This window comes from Mus musculus, chromosome 1 (genome assembly GCF_000001635.26).
Source record: "Mus musculus strain C57BL/6J chromosome 1, GRCm38.p6 C57BL/6J".
NCBI classification, from domain to species: Eukaryota; Metazoa; Chordata; class Mammalia; order Rodentia; family Muridae; genus Mus; species Mus musculus.
The window spans coordinates 4,402,709-4,421,688 of NC_000067.6; the positions used below are offsets into that span (position 1 = coordinate 4,402,709).

The 18,980-nt window shown below is 40.4% G+C and overlaps 1 protein-coding gene across 2 annotated transcripts in view; it reads right to left on the minus strand.

Annotated features, from left to right (window-relative positions):
* Rp1 (retinitis pigmentosa 1 (human)) overlaps window positions 1–6,558 on the minus strand; it is a 293,594-nt gene extending 287,036 nt beyond the window's left edge. Inside the window, exon 1 of one of the 2 annotated variants that reach the window (XM_030252325.1) lies at window positions 6,462–6,558. In XM_030252325.1, coding sequence (XP_030108185.1) covers window positions 6,462–6,479 — 18 coding nt within the window. In that variant the 5' untranslated portion in view covers window positions 6,480–6,558. The remainder of the gene's footprint in view (window positions 1–6,461) is intronic. The other variant, NM_001195662.1, reaches the window with a different exon arrangement.
* Between the last annotated feature and the right edge of the window lie 12,422 nt (window positions 6,559–18,980).

The window sequence follows — 18,980 nt, forward strand, 5'->3', positions numbered from 1 at the left end:
AAAATGATTAGTCCCTGTCTTTGAGCTAGGTAGCCAAATGGGTCTATCATAAGTAATTTTTTAAAACCCACAATACATATTTCCAAATTTGTCAAACAAGCTCAAACATCCGAGGAGATCCTTAGATCCCCTCTTCCCTTAGAACTGGGCTTTCTCTGTATCCCAGTTCATGTTTACAAAGTGAAAAAGAAAGCTGTATTTGGCACAATAGCACAATCCTATGTTCTATGCATGGTGGGTTAGTACAGTCACCTGGTTAGATGAGTTAAATATTATGATCATAGATTTTCCTGAAAAATGAGTTGGATCTTCCAAATAGATGGACACCCCAACCACCAGTGTCTGTCAGTATGATTTTATCTGAAAATTAATAACCTTAAATAATCAAGTAAATGAAGCCATTGGAGTCACTAGTGCCTATTCCTATGTCTGGTGCTCTAATAAGAAGAGAAAACTTTAACATATCCCCAGAGAAAAAGCCATATGAAGACCAGTGCTTGATGTCACAAACCAAGGAGCTCCCAAGATGAGAACACCAGGACTGAGAAAAATAATGTGAATATGCCACCTAGTGACACTTAGGGATGAACCATCTAGTCCTCAGCCTTGGGGGGAATCCAGAACACAACTCTCATGGAATAGATCAGGCCCTAGTGGTAGACTGAGTTCAATTCCTAGGACCCACATGGTAAGAGGGATAAAACTGACTTTTGCAGGTAGTCCTCTGACCTCCACACATATTGTAACATGTGTATGGAAACACACATATACAAAATAAATATTTTTCACCTTTTTTATTAGATATTTTCTTTATATACATTTCAAATTCCAAATGCTATCCCGAAAGTTCCCTATACCGCTCCCCGCCCTGCTCTCCTACCCACCCACTCCTGCTTCTTGGCCCTGGCAGTCCCTTGTACTGAGGCATATAAACTTTTCAATACCAAGGGGCCCCTCTTCCCAGTGATGGCCAACTAGGCCATCTTCTGCTACATATGCAGCTAGAGACATGAGTTCTGGGGGTACTGGTTAGTTAATATTGTTGTTCTACATATAGGGTTGCAGACCCCTTCAGCTCCTTGAGTGCTTTCTCTAGCTTCTCCACTGGGGGCCCTGTGTTCCATCTTATAGATGACTGTGAGCATCCACTTCTGTATTTGCCAGGCACTGTCATAGCCTTATACAAGACAGCTATGCCAGGGTCCCTTCATCAAAATCTTGCTGGCATATGCAATAGTGTCTGGGTTTGGTGGCTGATTATGGGATGGATCCCTGGGTAGGGTAGTCTCTGAATAGTCCATCCTTTTGTCTTAGCTTCAAACTTTGTCTCTGTAACTCCTTTCATGGGTCAAAATAAATATTTTTAACTAAAAGAGTTCTTGAAAGACTCAAGACTCTTCTTAAATGTCTCAGATATTGATGGTCACATAAAGTTGGCTCTTTCCCTAAAACTCTATGACAGCCTCCATGCATTTAGCAGATGTGGACATCTGTGTTAATTAATTTTCTTTATATGTGGCTGTGAATAAAATACCTGACTAAGGCCACTTAGGGAAGGATTAATTTTTTTAAGGGATTACAGGTGCTATACACCATAGCAGAGAAGCCATGGTGATGGTGTGTAAGGTAGCAGGTCACATTGTGTCCAGTTCAGGAAGCAGAGAGCCATGAATGCAACTCATGTTCTCCTTTGATTTCATCCTGAGACCACCACCACCACCCACCACTGCCTACAATGCAAGTGGCTCTTCCCACTGCAATTAACCCAGCCTGGGAACTCCTTCACAGACACATAGTCTCCTAGGAGATTTTAGATCCTGTCACCTTTCTCTCTTAACCATTATACTCTTCTTATGTCTGAATAACTCTGCTAAGTAATAATACTATTATTCATTCTGTAAGTAAACCAGAGACTGGCGAGAGCACCAGAGATCACTCAGCTGCCTGGGCTGAAAAGTTGACCTTTAAAAGTTTTCTTTAGAGAAGCAAAAGTCTGGGACTTGAGAGGTGGTTTAACGCTAAAGAGAGCCTACTACTCGTGTGTGTGTGTGTGTGTGTGTGTCTGTCTGTCTGTCTGTCTGTCTGTCTGTCTGTCTGTCTGCCTGTCTGTCTGTGTTTGTGTCAGAGAGAGAGAGAGAGAGAGACAGAGAGAGAGACAGAGAGAGAGACAGAGAGAGACAGAGAGAGACAGAAACAGACAGACAGACAGACAGGCAGACAGACAGAGTTACAGAGAGAGAGAAAATAAAGTCAGAACCAAGAAGCAAAAGCAAAATTGCCCTTTTTAAGTCTCAGAAACTTCAACATTCAAATGAACTGTAGGAAAATCAGGGAATCCTCTGTGCTGATAATGAGTCCTACCTGATGCCAGAACTTCCATAGTATTCAGATGGCCCTATCTTCCTCAGACTGGCACCAGGACCAATGGCTATGTCCTGAGGATTCACCCCACTACTAACATCAGCTGGTTTCCAACACACGCCTTAATCCCTAAGAACTCTCCTACCTTTTAGTAATTTCTACTGCAACTGCCAGACTCAGGGTTTTATCGCTATCACTAAATCAAAAGTACTCTGAGCTCAGCTAAGAGATGCCAATAAAACCACAGTTCATACTAGGAAAAAATAATTAACCAATTATAGCTGTCCTAAGAGGAACTAGAGCATCAACAGGTGGGCATGTTATACTTGAGGGACATGTGATTACAGCTAGTGAGGAGAAAATTATGGGAGTGGAGGTTTCATGGGGGAGTTATTCACTCCCCTCAGGACTATAACCAGGAAAGAATGTGGCTTTTGGGTGATGTGGAATTTACCCACACACAGACTTATCTGTAGATTTACATCCTATTTTAGGACAGCTCAACTTTGTGAGACACAGCTCCAAGTATCCCATCTCCTTCTTTACTGGGAGAGTGCTGATGGAGTTCAGATTGAGTGGTGGATTAGGAAGAATGGAGTTATGGGTCAAACTGCTTGAAGCAACCCTATCTCTGTCCAAGCCCCAGCCAAGAGTCAACATCATACTGAAGCACAAAGCCTAGTTCCCCAGGACATGCTGCATTTGAAACCAGCTCATTACAGATGGAATCAGCCAAGGCAGTCATACTGGACCAGGGTGAGCTCCTTATCAATATGACCATATCTCTGTGAGGGAAAATATAGACACAACCCACACTCAGGGAGAACAGCAGGTGACAGAAGACAGAACCATGCTCCTAAAATCATAGAAACCACAGATGCCCATCAAAGCAGCTGTGGTTAGGGAAGGCAGAGTGCAGACTGCCCTCATAGCCCTCACCACAAATGCTCTTAACACCAATTAGAGAATAATCAGAAGCATGGTACCTGTGCTGCTGATGGTGTTCTGATTTCTCCCTCATGGTACCTGTAGTGATCTGAATGAGACTGTCCACATAGACTCTGACATACAAAAACTTGGTTCACAATTGATGGTGCTGTTTGTTGAGATCTCAGTGGTATGGCCTTGTTGGAAGTAGTATGTCACTGAGAGAGAGCTTTGAGGTCTCAGAGCCTCACTTCGTTCCAAGTTTGCTCTCTGCCTCTTGCCTATAGTTCAAGATGTGAGCCAGACCCCCAGCCCCACCCCAGCATCCTGCTCCTTCTACCTCAGGTGTCTGCTCTGCTATCCTGGATTCTTACCCTCCAGAACTCTTTCTGTCTATAAGTTGCCTTGGTGATGTGCTGTTTTACCACAGCAATAGGAAGGTAACTATTTACTACTTCCAAGTGGAAAAATATAGTGATGATGATATTGCCAGAGCCCTACAGACTGACTGCTGAAGCATCAGACTAGCCAAAGCTTCAGTTCTTTGATGGACCTGCCTCCTTAATGTGGCTCAAATTTCCTTGACCTCCAAAAATCCTCCAAGTTGGGTCACAGTAAGCTCCCTTCCAAGAAAACAAGAATATACCAATGAGTGCAAAGCCTACAGAACTTAATGCTACCTGTGCACGCTAGCTCTACTTACACATGTACCTTTCTTCCTGAGGAGGTAGGTCCCCTCACACTCTTCAGATGGATCCCAAAGGTGAGTGTAGGCACAGTCAGCAACCTTGCACTCTTAGTCCTCATCAAGTCCATTTTGTCCCTGTGGGCTCAGGTTGTACGACACTTAGAAACCTTCCACATGAGACTCAGCACACCATGCCCTTAGTAGGAGCCACTCTGTAGCCTGATGGACTACGTCTGTGTTACTTAAGTGTTTCATTTCATTTTTTTTCCAGAGACCGCTTACTCTGCTATAGGTGAATCATCATGTCTTCAAGGCTGCATCCTCTGATCCGCCAGAAAACTTCAAATGTGAATTATGCAATTGTTTAATAAAACTCAATCATCAGTCGTTTGGTAAAAGATGTTACCATACTTTAACTACTTCTGCAAATGAATACTACTACAAGAAGAAATTGAAGCCAGGCATTGTGGCACTAACCTGTAACACTGGAACTTAAAAGGCTGAGGTGGGAGGATTACAAATTGGGGGTAAGCTGAGGTTATACAATAAGACTATACAGTAAAACCCTGTAATGAAAAGAAATGAGTACTGACCATTTGACTGATGTGAACACTCCTGAATCGAGCTTAGAGAAAACTTACTTTAGTTCATATGGACTGTAAGGATATGAACTAAAAATTCTAGAAAAGGAAGAATCAAACCTACGTTGGATGATGATTGTGCAGAATTAGGATGCTCTATTCAGATCAAATTAGCTTGAATGATCTGTAGCTCTCTTTGTATCGAACTACCACTTGCTCATCTCTGACTCTAGCCTCACACCTTATGGACCCTTAGGTAAATCTTTCAGAATTCAATAACCCACCACTAGTTTCCATGAACCCAAAGGCACAGATTCCCCAATCTGCTGTAGCCCATCTACCTGATGTTGCCACTGCTGATATTTTTGAAAGGGGCCTTGACTTATGACTTTGTTTTGTCCCATAAACATTTAAAACATCCATAGATGTGTAACCATGTTGGAACATGGTATTTGGGGTAACTTAAATCCATGTTCCACAGCCATGACTATTTTACTTCTATTTCATGGTACTCCTACTGAGTATAGTGATTATATATGTAATGGTATTTATTTGCATATTTTCAGATCTATAATAAATTGAAAAGTAGATTCATCAATCAATTATTGTCTTGCAGATTACTTTAGCAATATTTATTATTGATTCTTCTTCTGTTTAATATGTAACATGAGGCTTTAATTACTTGAAATGTATGTAAAATTCGTTGACTATCAGTGCAGCAGGAATATGTCCAGTTTATTGTATATGCCAGTAAGAAATGTTTTAACTAAAGAAAAAAGATTAAATATTAAAACAATTATTTGATTAGATAAACTCAAGATAAATGGAACTAGTGTGAAGGTGAACCTGCTCACACCACTAATTAAAAGCTGCAGTTAACTCTTCAAATCTGTTATCATCTGCAATATCGTGTCTGTGAACTTGGCCAGTTATCCACCGCCTGCTGAATGACCCAGTGTGGCCCTGTACTACACTGATGGACTCTCCAACAATGAAAGTGTCCAGGTCTCCATTGAGAATGCCAGTCTCTATGAGTGACATGCTTTCATGTTACGTTGCTATTACATGAATCTAAGCTACTAAATAAATATAAACAGAAACTAAACACTGATTGCTATGGTGCACTATGGCAAGTAATTTAAATAATCATATTGTTGCCTCTGAATCTGAGTTTATACAGTGTAATATTATGAGTAAGCTCTGCTTCACCAAAAAGGGAGAGAGGTGTGGACTGGCATGTTTTTGTGACAATAGTGAGCCATTAACTGAAAACTTATTAAATAAAGTAAGGAATTTGGAGTTTGTTAAGAAGTTCAATGTATAGAAGCTTTTTGATTTAGTTTGTTTTCAGGCTGGAGCTGAACTGACAGACTATTTGTCTGCCAGAGTCCCATAGCTCACGAACAACACAGCCCAACATCACATCCTTTTGCTGTGTGACTGCTTCTATCAGCAGCCATCTCTATAAGCATCCTGAAAAGGGTCTCCTGTCTCCAAGGTCTAGAGGATAACAGAGCAAGTCAGTGTCTACCATCCCTACATGGAAGCCAGTTCCAGACCCACACAGATGGCGCCAGTGTTCCCCATTTGAGAGTCTTCCACATGAAGGCATTTATCGAAACTCTCTCAAAGTTAGAATATATTTAAAATATATACAGAAAAATGCCTCACAGAAGAAATAAGTACTACCATTTCCCATAACAACCAAGACCAGCACTCAGCAGCTTGGTCAGTGCTGCTTCTGTCCCTTTCTTTGGCAGATCCTCTAAACCATTCAGCTGTCTTCTACATTAAGTAAATTTACAGATAGCCTCCCTTCCTAAAGCCTATTTATAAAATGTAATATTAGCTACCATTCCATGCCAAACATAAAAGGGCAAGAAAAAATAAAACACATAGATTACCTGCAATTTCTCAAGCATGTGCAGAAATCCCTTTGTTTCATCAAGAGGAGAATCTGAGCAAAGGCTGAGCTTGCTATGAGTCTGTCCTGTCTGTTGGGGTAAGAGGTGGTGTTTGCATTGTCAACAGTGTTCCCTACAGCAACAGCAAACACCTCACATGACCCCAAGGCAAGCACTGGCACAGAATGATCCTAGCTGGGATACATGACCGTTGTTATAAGTACAGCCCTCTCCTTCTAAGAAAGGAATGTTGAGGCTACAGCAGATAAATTAGACAGCAGATTAAATAACCCACTTTGATATTTTTCCACTCAATCCATCTTTTGTGGCATGTCATATAGTGTGGCATGGAATCAAAGAAGCATTTTATTCAATTTTGAAGTAATTACTTTCAGTGGTTGTTTGGGGGAGCTGTATGGTAATCTAGTTGAACACAAAAAAATTGGGGTCATAAGCCCATAAATAAGCAAATTGGTTGAACTTCCCTGCTTTCTTTAATTAAGAACTTCTTCTGCCTTTCAAGAATTCAGAGGCCTTATAGCTGTAGTAAGAACTATGAATATTCATGTGTTAATCCTGTGATTTACAAAAAAAACAAAACAAAACAAAACAAAAACCCTACCATTTCTGGCCAAATTTAAAGCAAGCTTTATTACATATTAAATACTACAAAGAGATGGGCTTCGGTCAGGACCATTTCCCTGAATTCCTCATCTGAGGATGGCCTCAAGCCACGTGTTGCAGGGGTATGTATGAGTTACAGGAGCGTAGAAGGACAAACCTATAGCCAGAATACTTTCCCATGAAGCTTTGTTATTGCCCAAAAACTACAATTCCCAATATTCCAGGAAGTCACCTGGTTCATGCGCAGGTGGGACTTACAGATTCATTTTGGGTTTTACAAATGGTCTCTCAATTTTCAATTGCACTCCTAACAACTATATAAACAAATAGTTGAGCTATACAAAGCAGATTTTGTGCAGTATAGCTAGCCCAGGAGGTGGGGGAAAAAACCCTCATAACAGAGTAAATATACCTACCTTTGAAAGTCTCCATTATTTTGATTTTGGATATCTGGAACCCTGGATCAAGGTCCCCAGCTGTTTGTTCTTGTTTACTTCAAAGTCTTTACCAAGTTATACCTGATATACAAGGATTTGCAAATATGTAATAAACATAATTTGATAAATTTCAATAAATACTTATACCAATGAAACCATTATTACAGTAAATATAATAAATATGTCCAGCATATTGGGGTTGGGAGAATCATTGTGAGATCAGCTTACACAGGATATTCTGTTAACTTCTTTGAGATAGGATCTCGTGTTTCCTAGACTAGCTATATAGCCAAGGCTAGCCTTCAGCCCTGATCCTCCTGCATTTATCTCCCAAATACTAGAATTCCTGGCAGGCACTTCCACTGCAGGCTTCTGAAAATTTTAATCACAAAATATATTATTGTTGTTTATAGATACTATGTTTGTACAGCAAATAGCTAGAAGTTATTTGTCATACAAAAACACAACAGTACGCCCTTGGATAACATGCCCCCAGTTCTCCATGCCCATCCCCAGCATCCACCATCCTGCTTTCTAACCCTATGATCCTGACTGCCTCAAATCCTACACATAAGTGGATCGTTTGTTTACTTGCCCTTTGCTGCCTGGTTTACTGCACTTATAATATGATCTGGTGCCTTGATGCTGATCTAAATGGCAAAGTGTCCTTTTTTATGACTGAAGAGTTTTCTACTCTATAGAGAGAAGGATTATAAATATATACATATGTAATATATATGTAGATGTATAGATTATATAGAGACAAAGAAAGGGACAGAGAGGGGGACAGAAAGAGAGAGAGGGAGAGAGAGAGCTGGTTACTTACATTTTGCTTTTGCTTCTTGACTATGCTGAACAACGTTTTACATAGGCATGACATTACTCCAAACTTCAGCTCTTAGTAGCTTTACCCACGTGTGAGTTTGCTGCCATACTGTATCTCTATTTATAATTTCTGAGGCATCTCTACAATATTTTCTGTAGGTTATTTGGCCATTTCACATTCCTTCCCCCCAATAATAGTGTGCACAGATTCCAGACTCTTCACATCCTTACAGACATGTGAAAACTTTTCATGACAGTCATCCTGGGTGTGAGATGGTGGCTCAGTTTGCATTTTTTTAAACGGTCAGTGATGTTTATCATTTTTTACCTCACTGTGTGCCGCTTGTACATTGTCCTGAGAGAAAAGTCTATTCAAGTCCTTTTCCTATATTGTCATGCCGTTATTTGGGATTCTGCTGTTGTTTTGCGGTCTTCTACTTATTTTAATACTTAGAATAGTGTTACATTCTGTATGGCTTTATTTTCAATTCAGAAAATATCTTATGATAAAAGAGAACATACACTAGGCAAAGTTACTTCAGACATTGCTTTGGGATGTAACTATAGAGCACAATTCTCCCTGGAAGAACCTTGCCTCTTGAAGCATCATTCCTTGGCCAGTTAAGCAGAAGAGGATAGAATGGGAGGTTAGCCATGGATGGCCAGCTAGAAACCTGGGGCTGCTACGCTGCCTCCGGAGTTCTTTCTGCTCCCACTGGGTTCAGGATAAGCCATCTTACCTTGCAAAGTGAAGAAGGAGTAGATGAGAGGATCTCAGTGTCTTTTTTTTTATTATTATTCAATGATGCTACTGTAGGGGCTTGGGTGAAGATAAGTGGTTGAGCCCATGTCATATGAGTAAAGCCTGAGATTCAATCACAAAAATAGTAATATTATTATCATTGTACACCTATTGTGAGTAAAGAGACAAAACCAAGCATACGAACTTCATCAGCATGTTTGAGTTTACTGAAGAAATCATCACAAGCACATTTCTCAGATATATTCTACAAGTAAAACTCAGTCCGAGATGATGAATGAATACATCTGCGACCACAGCATGTTCAATACCCCCCAAAGCCACTAACAACTGGTGGAAATTATGATTCTGTTTTAACCATTGCAGCTCCTTTTCAAGCTCCAGTTTTGGGGCTCATCAGAAGTATCCAGCCCTTCTCACAACTATCTGTGACTTCAGTCTTCCCATTTTATTTTGGCTGCCCTATTTTGCTCCCAATTTCCAAAATGAACCTTTGCATGATGCTGGATTCCTTTCTTCCCTTTCCTTACTCCACAATCCTACTGCTACTGTATCAGTAAAACATGTCTCTAGTAGTCACAGTGCCCACACTGCTGATGGAGTCACCTTTTCCAGGGAACGGCTGCTGCTCTCGATATCTGGTGGATCTCTGGAAAGACTTGTGCTGATCTCTCTCTGCCCCTTCCTTGATTCACATCTCAAGGGACCGAGAAGGGAGGGAAAACACCAGTCCAGTATTTCCTATCAGTTCAGCGGGGCAGGAACCGGGAGCTTTTCCACAGGGCTGAGCCTGGCCCTCCACTGAGCAGTGTCTGCATTCCAAGGCTCCAGCCTGTCACCACCCTTCCAATCCCTTTGAAGCTGGGCAAAAGGCCTGCCAACAAGCACCAAACTTGAGAGCTCCTCTGCCAGCCCTGGGAGGGGCTGTTTCCTGCCTGCTTTTCGAAGCCTCTCACAAGAGGGAACGGCAGTCACAGTAATTTTGCAATATTTAACTCTAGACACCAAAACATAAAAACTCTAGTAAAGTGGGCTTTCTATCAAACAGGCCAAAATCAATTTGGTCCTAAAAGTAATTTTATCAACCTATTGCCATGATTTACATATTTAAAAATATTTGCAAGCAGATCTTTTTTTTCCTAAGTATAATTAAAATATTCCTAGCATTTTAAATAATTGCTGGCCTTTTCACTTTGGCCTCTCTGGACCTGTTTCTTATCATTTTTTTCCTGTGAAGCATTGCATCTGAGAGGGGTTGCAAGATTCCTGGTGGAACTTTGAGGCAGTTTTCCTGATCATGCTCCAGACATTGATCTCTGTAAGATAAGCAGTGCTTCCCAGTCTTCGATCCAGACTAACGGATCGCCTGAGAGGATTTTGTTTGTGTTTGTATTTTTTTAAAGGAACCTGAAGAACATTCGAACTAAAAGAGCCCAAGAAAAATTGCTCACCTAGGCTGAGTATCCTTAACCCAGAAAGCTGAGACCCAAACTTCCTGAAGGCACAAACAATAGCATAGCTAGAAATGATAACTGTGACCTACCCTGACCTACCCTGACCTAGTGATGGGCCCCAGTCCAAACACAGATACACTAAAACTTAGTTTATAAAATTATCTCAGACTATATATATGGTATATATCAGACAAATTAGCTTCTCATTTAAACTTAGGCCCCAACCCCCAAACTTTAAATTATTTTTATATTCTCATATATTATTTATAGTGGTTATATATAATATTATATATCCATACATGTCTATATATGAATATAGATATATAATATTATATATCCATACATATATATATGAATATATATATATATATAATACTTCTAACCACAGGTAGATAAATAGATAGATAGATAGATAGATAGATAGATACATACATACATACATAGATACATAGATACATAGATACATAGATACATAGATACATAGATACATAGATACATAGATACATAGATACATAGATACATGTCTTCCAGAGGACCTGGGTTCAAGTCCCTGTGCCCAGATAGTGGCTCACAAATGCCTGTGGCTCCAGATCCCTATGGATCTGGCTGGCTCCTTTTCTGGACTCCTCAAATACCAGTCATGCATGTTGTGTACAAGTGGGTAAAATATCTATACACACAAAAATAAATATTTTCATATATATTTTCATACACAGACACACATAAACACACACATATACATATGAAAAACCCAAAGAAATAGTAAGCACTATGGTCCAAACCATTTTGAACAATGGGTACTCCAGTTTTATCCATTTTCAAGGGATGAGTTATAGCCCACCCTAAGCCATTTACTTCAGCAAACTGTTGTTATGGGAAGAGAATTCACATGCTGATCTCTTGATCTCCAGAGTAATAACTGCTGAGGAGTGGGTATTCAGAAGGTGCGTTGCTCATAAGGGTGAAGAATCAGGGTTTTCACAAAGAACCCCAGAAATTTCTTTCATCCTTTGCTGTATGTAAACACATTGAGAGACAGGGGGAAAAAAGATTCTTAATTCAGGACTTCTAATTCTAGTCCCATGATGTAAGACTTGCAAAATAACTATTTCCTGTGTAAGCCACCCAGTCCTTTACTGTTAGAGCAGCTGGAATCAGCTCACAGCCACAATCAGCTCCTTCTGAAATACAAAATTTAAAATCACTGCAGCATGCTGCATGTGGGCACAAGCAGGATTTCGGCAACATTTTGTTACAGATATCCACATATATTTATATTTACAATTGTGTTTGTGTGCCTGTGCCTGTGTGTGTGCACATGAATATGGATTCATGTTACATCCTTAATTATGCTTCAGGAGAAAAGTTTAAGTCATTTTTCTACCTCTAGCTGAAATAGCAGTCTAATGTAATATCAAACTTTGATTTGACATTTACAGCCAGAAAACTGATTCTCAGCCAGGGAACTGGCATTTACGAACTGTGTGGTCCTAGGAAGTTATTTCACTCGTCTGTGAAATGACATGGCAATGGTACTTCCTGGGTGTGATGAGGAGCAAACTATACTTCCTTCTGTATGGGCTTCCTGTCCTACAGCCCAGAGCACACAGTATGGACCTCAATGCACTGTCTGACATCCACAATGACAAACCTTTACATCATTATCCATTAGCAGATGAGGAAACTGGGGCAGTCTGCTCCAGAAGGACACATTTAACCATTATGTAACACCGAATCTAAATATACAGTGCTTGTAATGTGATGTTTCACTGGCCTAGAAGGATGCACATAACCACCACATAGCACTGAGTCTAAGTATACAGTGCCTGTAATGGATGTCTCATTTTAAGTATTAAATACCTTAGGACATACATGAACAAACCTGTGAAATGTAGCCATGCGCAAAGGCAACAGAATAAGAAGTTTATGACAGATTGCAAATTGATCCTCTTTGTTTCCTGCATCAAGAGTTTGGCTTTATCAATTTCCAAACAATTCTCCCTTAACTGGAGGAGATATACCAAGCCCAGATCAGTAGATACCTGAAACCATGAACAGGGTCAAATCCACATATTCTATGGCATTTTTTGTTTCATATTTAGATATAGCTTTAATGAAATGTATTAATCATTCACAGTAAAAGATTTATAATAACAATAAAATGACCAGTTACAACATTCTATAACAAAATTGCCCACACCATCACCACTTTTGCACTTTGGAATTTTTATTAACAAACAGAGATTACTTGAGCACAGGTATCATGATACTGCCAGAGCCAGCCTGGTACACGTGGGTGCTCCCTACAGAGAACTCCTAAGTGCTGAATGCACAGCAGTACATAAGAATGAATGACGTTCCAAATGGGATGGGGTGGATCAGGATGCAGCAAAGTTAAATTTAAATTACAATTCAGAGCACTGTGCAACTTTAAATTTCTGAGCTGTCCATTTCTGGAATCTTCCGTTAAATATGTCTGGACCACAATTGATCATAGAAAGCAAAACCTCAGATGGGGGAGAAGGTTGGATAGTACATGAACATGATGCTTAGTGACAAAGTTGACTTGACAGAAACTGGCTGGAGCTCCGCATCTGGACAAGCAACAACAGTGTGACTGCTGGTAGACACACACTGAGTCATGCTGTGTGACAGGACACTGTGGTAGCCATTACCATTATGTTCATTATTGCACTGTCTGCGATACACACCAGCCCTCTTCTTCCAGCATTCATTGTTGCAATGCAATGCATCCAGTGCAATGTGTAAGAAATGGTATAGGCTCGGGACCCCCAAGACCAAGTTCTCAGCACAAAGGAGATTTATTTGCCCTAGAGGGACAGAGGGCAGGGAATAAAGGAGATACAGGGCAAGGGTGAAGGGAAGAAGGGAGAGAAGGAAAGGTGTATTTGTCCAGGAGGGGAACAAAGGACAGCCTCTGGTTAGACAGACAGACATGGCACATAGGAAAATGGCAGTTTATAAAGGTACATGGGGAAACCATGAGTTAGGATGAGTTGTTAGATTTTAACTGGGCATGTTATTAGGTGAGCCAAAGGGGGCTTTGGATTGCTGGACTTTAATACTTTAATACTTTGGATGTTGGTAGTCAGCCTAAAAAGGAGGAAATGTCCATATAAGGGACTAGACCTTGGTGGCTAGCTTTAGGAATGTAATCTAAATGTATGTATGATACATGCATGCCTTCACTCACATAAGTGAGCTTACACTCTCATACATATAATTTTTAACAAGGCACAGGGAATAGGGAGAAGGGAAAGACTTCCCAGAATCATGCTCGCCAGGCTCAAGCTCTCCTGAGTCCCTTCATTATGCACTACACCAGCGAAGATAAACCTATGCATTTCCCCTTCACTTTCATCAGCCCTTTTTTAGACTTTTTATAGTAACACCAAGTCTAGCAATTATTTTCAATGGCTTTGCATCAGCTGTACACCTGCTGAGTATGACAGCAATCCTAATCAAGAAAGGGTCAAGAGCCAGTTATGTTATGACTATGCCTAACACAATACTGCAAAAACCCTGACATATGACTGCTTCCTCCTATGGTCTGCCTTTCCTTCCCAATTCCAGTTGAGTCCAGAACATGAGGAGTTAAACCTTTTTTGAAAGCGCCACCTTGTGGCCTGCACGCGTTGGTGCACCTGTGTATTGGACAAAGAATCGTGGACACAGGGAGGTTGGGCCCAAGACCTTTATACAAGAAATGAGTTTCATAGCTCTCTTAATCACCTAGAGAGAAGATTCCCAAAACTCGTGTAAAGCCAAGCACAGCAGTGCACATCTGCAATCTCAGTACTCTTAAAGTAAGATCAAGGCAGAGACCAGCAGATTCCCTGAAGCTCATGGGCCAGCTACTCTAATATATTCAGTAGTTAAAGGCAAAAGAGAGACTTTGTTCCACATGAAAGGAGAAAAATCAAAACGCACAACTATTCTATGGCCTCTAGATACATGCTTTGATAAGTATATGCCCTCACTCACATAAGTGAGCTTGCACTCCCATACATATATACACATGCTCACGAGCATATACACACACATGCATGCATGTGAGCACATACACACAAATGTTGTCAACCTCGGTAACACTAAATATTTAAATTTACCAAAATCTGTAAATGCTTTGCTAAAATGTAACAAAACGAACTAAAATTGAAGTAAACTGATATGCAATTTATGATTCCGAGGGTCAAGGCCTTCCATCACCATGTTCCATTCAGAAAACACTCTAACTGCCCTAACAGCTGGGCCAGCCCCACCTTCCAGACTAAAAAACCAAGCTCAGGACTTTCGATCCCAGCAAGTCCTGGAAATCTCCATCCTGAAAATGTCTGTGCGCCCAAGAAACACTATAAAAACTCTGACTTATGCTCAGTTCTCTGCTCCTTCTCATCCTAGAAGCAGCAGCCACCCTTCCGGGTTTTTCCCTCCCCATAAATCTCTTGTGTGAGGTTTGTTGTGGGGTGTGGCTTTATGGTATTCCTTGGCTTCCAACTGCAATGATATCTTTTCCTTCAGAAGCAAAACACTTATTAGGGGTAAATATTATTAAGCATGCTAGTCATATTTTAAATCTCACAAAATACCCAATACAAACATCTAAACAAATATTCCATAACTTCAGAGGTTTTACTCCCTAATTGTTGTCCCTGTTGTTCTAGCCCCACAGAATGGCAGAGAACATCATGGTGGTGGAAGTGTGTGGGACAGGCTACTCAACTCATGCTAGACAGACAACATAAAAAGGGAAGTGGAATAAGAAAAAGGAAGAGATGGAGGAAAAGAGATAAGAAGGAGTGGCTGGATATTCCATAAGGCTTACCCTTAGTAAACTATTTACGGAACAACATGAACCATGAAACTACCAGACCCCACCTTCTGAAGTTTTTAAACTAGCTCTGAAAATTTGCACCTGCTAGAGTCCAAGTCTTGTGATACTTGGGGGGATACTTCATATATAGACCATAATATCAATAAATCCACATTCTCTTCAGTTGGTGTACTCCGTATAATACAAATCAAAATTTCAGCAATGCTTTGAAGAGATGGACAAGCTAACTCTGAATGCTAACTAAAAAGAGAACCATTAAGCATGGAGGAAACGGGCTAGGGGGTGCACATTTAATTCCAGCACTCAGGAGGCAGAGGCAGGCAGAGGCCAGCCTGGTCTACAGAGTCAGTTCCAGGCTAGCCAGGGCTATGCAGAAAAATCCTGCCTTGAAAAACAAAAGAAAGGAAGAAAGCAAGAAAGCAAGCAAGAGAGAAAGAAAAAGAAAGAAAGAAAGGAAGGAAGGAAGGAAGGAAGGAAGGAAGGAAGGAAGGAAGGAAGAAAGAAAGAAAGAAAGAAAGAAAGAAAGAAAGAAAGAAAGAAAGAAAGAAAGAAAGAAGAGAGAGAGAGAAAGGGAGGAAGGGAGGGAGGGAAGGAGGGAGGGAGGGAGGAAGAAACAAAGAAACAAAGAGGAAGAAAGCAAGGGAATGGAAGAAACTAAAAAAGAACAAAACCAGGAAAGCCAGAGCAAATTTGAGCAAAGCAGAGTTGAGAAACTCATTCTCCCCACCTATTATAAAAAGATCTACTATAAAGCTAAAGTTATACAGCTCACAAGATGCCATCAAAGATATATAAAATTTAATAAGAGAAAGAATAAAGAGCACAGAAATATATCCACAACATGAATTAGGTTTGGAAGAAGGAACCAAGGGAACTCAGTGCAAGTTTTATCTTTTCAACAAACGCTGCTGGAACAGTGGGCATGAAGCACAGAAAAAGAACCTCAGCATACCTCTCAGACATCGCAAAAGTTCCATTGAGATTACCGACCTGGCACCAAAGCTGAAAAGGTGCTAGAAGATGAGAGAAGCCCTGCCAGTCTGCCCACACAACCCTAAAAAAAGAAAACTCAGAAGGTTAGAGGTTTGAAGACTTTTAACAAGACTTACAACCTTCACGCAGTAAATAGTGATGTTGTGAAAACTAAAAGTTAGGTAATGGGGTGAGAGAAATATATGTTTTCTATCCATATATAATAAAGGACCTGAAACTATAATATCATACAGTTTGACTGATAATATCATCTTTCAAAGTCATATTGAAACAATTCCAAGACAGACTGGCAAAGATGTCCAGGCTTTGAAAGGTGACCTATGGTGAGGTATTCACCCACAACGGAGAGCGATTATCACTTATATAAGGAACATAACGTGAACAGAAATGTTTTAGGGTACATCTGTCTCTTCTGCTGTGTTAGGACACAATTTCCGACCCATCTGAAGGATGCAGCATCTAGGTGTCACCATGGACTGGAAGTAGAAATTGGGGCTTCATCTGGCACAAAAACCTGCTGGCATCCTGTGGTTTCTGTTACATACAAAACGACAAATACATAAAGAACAGTCAAAGCTTAGCCATCCGAACAAAGACAGAAACAAAGTATTGGAAAAGATGACCAATGCCAGTGTGCACTGGGAAAGGTAACTTATACCTGCCTGAATAGCTTAAATGAAAAGAGGATGTCCCACAGTGGAGGGCAGTGCAGATGAAGTCTCTTACACTGTTAGCCTGAATACAAATGAATCAGTTTAACAGTTTATTGTAGAGTGAAACATATAATTGCCTTTAACCCAGAAACCCCATATCTACTAAAGTAGATGGAAAACATATGTTCTTCTAAAATCTCTATGCATGTTCATAAGAGCTATTTCATAATACTCCCAAACTGGAAGTATCATTAGGCTGCAGGCTAAGCAGTCTGAGGTATCTACAGATTTAAATACTTGCCAAAAACAAGAAAAAAGGGACAAATTTAGATTTATTCAACAAGTTGGATAAATTGGAAATTCTTTTTACTGACAAGAGAGAGAGATCCAAAAGACTTCCTATTGATTGGTTCTATTCACAGACTGTTTTCTGTCTAACGTTGTAACAAAGTATAATAAAAAAATCAACTTAAAAAGAGGGATGCCTATTGTGGCTCACAGTTTTTGTTCAACTGGGTGCTTTCCTTCAGAGCCTATGGGAAGACAGAACATCATGGTCAAAGTTCCCAGTAAAGCAGGCAGAACTCCAAGACAGGGCGATAGAGATAGAGGCTGAGATTTCAGTATTCCTTTCAAAGGAAGACCTTCCATTTGGCGCCACCTATTAAAGGTCTTACACCTTCCAATAATATCACAGACTGAGGACCAAACCTTCATGAGTGCATTTGTGGGGAACACTAATCCATCGCAAAGAACTCTGCTCATATAGCCACTGAGAAAATATACACTAAATTCATATGCATCCTTTTATACTCACAAACAGGCAAACACACAGTTCTACATTTTGAGGCAAAGAAATGCACTGTTGCTGGGATTATAACTATCTGTTTTGGTAGCAATACAGAGCATATTTATTACAGCTAGCGTTATATCACAAGTCATGGAACTTGGCAATCCCACTTTCAAACACCTCCCTGGAGAACCCAGTGAGACATACAGATAATCCCCAATGAATGAAAAAAGCAAACACCTGACTTTGCATCATTACCTACCAAGGAAAGATCAATAATTCACACAAACACCACCATGAGCAAATCTCAGAAATGTTTCTCATACTGAAAACTAGCTTTAAAAGACTGTCTGCACGCAAGTGATGGAGCCTCACCAGAGGTTTTTACCACTTCGAGACTATAGTTCCAAAAGCAACTCCTACAAGACAGACAGTGTTCTGACCAGAAACCTGAGGTCTTGTGGTGATGGAGAGGCAGGAGCAGAATTTAAACCTCCTAGGCCCAGCCCCTGGGAGTCTACAAATGAAACCATAGCAAAAGAGGGAGGAAAACAGTCCAGTAGCAGAGGCAGTGGTTGCTCTGGCCGCAGAGAAGACATTGGCTGTTCTATTGGCTAAGCCCACCTCCAGAAAGGCTGGAAAGGGATCCTGCTACCTTTTCATAGTGAAGTGCAATTTTTCTATACTGTACATCATGATAGTGAAACATCTGTTTCCCTTCAGAAGCCAGCAGAGGAAATCTGCATTCATGTTGTAAACAACTCAAAATGTCAAATACAGGATGAACAGCTGAACACCATACTCTCCAAAGGTAAGGGTATTGTGCTATAGATTCATAACTATGAAAGACATGGACAAAAGACCTTGACCAAATAATTATAAAAGCAACTAATACAGGATAAAGGAAAACCCTGATCCAGGGAACAAGGACCAAGATAAAGATTCCCCCTACTTTGGACTTTGGAAATAAATGTCTGATGCAGTAATGAAATAAGTGATCAATTCATAAAACTCCAATCAGGAGCATGGTGACCACTGTCATTGAAGCTGACAAAGCTCAGAAGACTTTGGAACTGTTTTACAGAGAATGCTATCAATGGTGTGAAAACGCTGGCAAGGAAAGTCTTA